The sequence below is a fragment of the Rhea americana genome, unplaced genomic scaffold (assembly GCF_003343005.1).
Source record: "Rhea americana isolate MKP2758 unplaced genomic scaffold, rheAme1 scaffold_21, whole genome shotgun sequence".
Taxonomy (NCBI): Eukaryota; Metazoa; Chordata; class Aves; order Rheiformes; family Rheidae; genus Rhea; species Rhea americana.
This window is the reverse complement of record NW_028186258.1, coordinates 2,368,195-2,370,421: the sequence shown is the minus strand read 5'-3', so window position 1 is coordinate 2,370,421 and position 2,227 is coordinate 2,368,195. Positions and strand designations below refer to the sequence as shown.

The window sequence follows — 2,227 nt, the reverse complement described above, 5'->3', positions numbered from 1 at the left end:
GACGGGGCCGCGCCGGGGCTGCGGGAGAAGCTTTATTGCAGGAGGCGGTGCCGGCGGGGCGCGCTCGGCGCGTCGCGCCCATCCCCGGGGCGTCGCGGCCGCGCAGGTCGCAGGCGGCCGAGGTCTCCGGGGAGAAGCGGAGGCGGCTGCGTCCGTCGGGCTCCCCCCGGGTCCGGGTCTGGGTCGGGATCCGAGTCGAGATCCGGGTCCGGGTCCGGTTGCGAGTCGGAGTCCGGGTCCGGGTGTGAGTCCGGGTCGGGGTGCGGGTCGGGATCCGGGTCCTGGCTGGGTCCGGGTGCGAGTCGGGGTGCGGGTCCGGTTGCGGGTCGGGAACGGATCCAGGTCCGGGTTGGGGTCGGGGTGCGAGTCGGGGTCCGGGTCCGGGTGCGGGTCGCGATCCGGGTCCTCGCTGGGTCCGGGTGTGAGTCGGGGTGCGGGTGCGGGTCGGGATCCAGGTCCTGGCTGGGTCCGGGTGTGAGTCGGGGTGCGGGTGCGGGTCGGGAACGGGGTCCGGTTGCGGGTCAGGATCCGGGTCCGGGTCGGGTGCCGGGCCGGTGCCGGGCGCGGGGCTCAGCGGGGCGGAGCGGAGCGGGGCGCGGCGGGCGGAGGCGCCGGCGGGGCCGGCGCGGCTCAGCGCGGCCGGACGCTCACCCAGAGCACGGCCCCGCTCCCGGCCAGCAGCGCCAGCAGCTGCAGCCCGGCCACGAGGGGGAAGTAGCGGGAGCTGCTCGGGGACCTGCGGGCGAGGAGCGCGGAGCTGCCGCGGCGCAGCGGAGCCCCCCGCGCTCCCCCGCCGGGGCGGGCGGGACACGGGCCTGGCCGCCCCCTCGGCAGCGCCCCTGTCCTGCGCTGCTCGTCAGTGCTGCTTACCCGCGGGCAGCCGCCAAGCCCCTCGCTGCAGCCCCCCTCCTTGTTCAGTGCCCCCTCAGCGCCCCGCTCCTGCCCCACCGCTCGGCCGGTGCCCCCTGCCCCGGGGAGGGGACCCTCGCTGGCCCCACACCCAGTCGTGATCCCGAGGGGAGCCCGGCTCTGGGAGGGACAGTCAGAAACGGGGCGGCCGGGGGGCGGGGAGGGGGGTTGGGAGCTGATACTCACGCTGGGGGCCTGGGGCACGCGGGGCTCCTCAGGGAAGGCGGCCATGGGGTGGTGGGTGGGAGGGCAGCAGGGGTCATCGAGTGCGGGGAGGCTGCGGATGGAAGAGGGGCGAGATGCACCAAGTGCCCCCATGCCACTAAAGAGCCCTTGTCCCTCTGCGTCCCCCCACCCAGTAGCCCTGTCCTCCCCCCATCACCCAAGCGTGGTCCTCTGGGCCTGGTGGTCACAGTGTTTGGGAGCGAGGGCCGAGGGGCCGTGCTGGGACTGACCTGGGGACACGTGCACATACACCGTGTGACTGTCATCGACAAGTGTCCTTTGCACCCCACACCGGTAGGTGCCCGTGTCCCCCWCGGTCAGGTTCCTCACGGTCACCGTGAACACYCGCCGYCYRCRATCGTCCCAGATGGAGACWCGGCCATTTCGCATCACGGGGTGCTGCTCCGAGGTCTCAATGATGTGAGTGTTATAAGCRCAGRTGAAAATTGTTCCTGGTTTGCACCAGTATTTCACGTGGGTCTYRAAGCCGTCCTYRTATGYRCAGGRCACCGAGAGGGACCCCCCGGCKTGTCCCTGCACGGTGAGGGGCCCCGTCAGTGCCCAGCAGCCTGCGGAGACAGACAGAGCCGCGGGAGAACTGCTGCCACCTGCCCCGCTCGTCCCACACTGTCAGGCTGTGCCTGCCAGCCCAGCCGCGCTCAGGGCAGCCCTGGCTGGCCCAAGCCACCAGGCTCCCTTCAGCCTTACCTGGCAGGAGCATCCAGGCGAGGAGCTGGGCGAGCCTCATGGCCGGCGTGCTGCAATTGCGAGGCAGCTCTTCTGCTGGACACGCACCTCTTTGCACATACTCTGGTACTTTGCTTCCTCTTCCATTCACACATCACTGCTGCTGAGGTCACCCTGGGCTTTCTCATTTCCTCCAGATCTCTTCTGACTTCCTCCCCTCCCCTCTTTGCCAACCACTGCCCTGCCCTGTCCTCAACCCTTGCTGCCCTGTCGCTGCCCTTGCAATGTGCCTGCCTCGTTGGTCCCTTTGCTCCTCTTGGTGCAGCCCTGAAGCCCCTGAAGTTGGGACCTCCAGGGTTCCGTCTCCTGCAGCTCCCTGACATGGTGCCGTGGTAGGCACCATCTC

At 70.8% G+C, this 2,227-nt stretch overlaps 1 protein-coding gene across 1 annotated transcript in view; it reads right to left on the bottom strand.

The window, feature by feature from the left end:
• Positions 1-1,938, bottom strand: part of LOC146596023 (uncharacterized) — a 6,946-nt gene extending 5,008 nt beyond the window's left edge. The window contains exons 1-5 of the mRNA XM_085304776.1: positions 1,843-1,938; positions 1,292-1,703; positions 652-736; positions 324-462; positions 79-285 (exon numbers count right to left, since the gene is read on the bottom strand). Of these exons, the coding sequence (XP_085160902.1) occupies positions 79-285; positions 324-462; positions 652-736; positions 1,292-1,703; positions 1,843-1,882 (883 nt within the window). The 5' untranslated portion in view covers positions 1,883-1,938. The remainder of the gene's footprint in view (positions 1-78; positions 286-323; positions 463-651; positions 737-1,291; positions 1,704-1,842) is intronic.
• Positions 1,939-2,227: the final 289 nt, after the last annotated feature.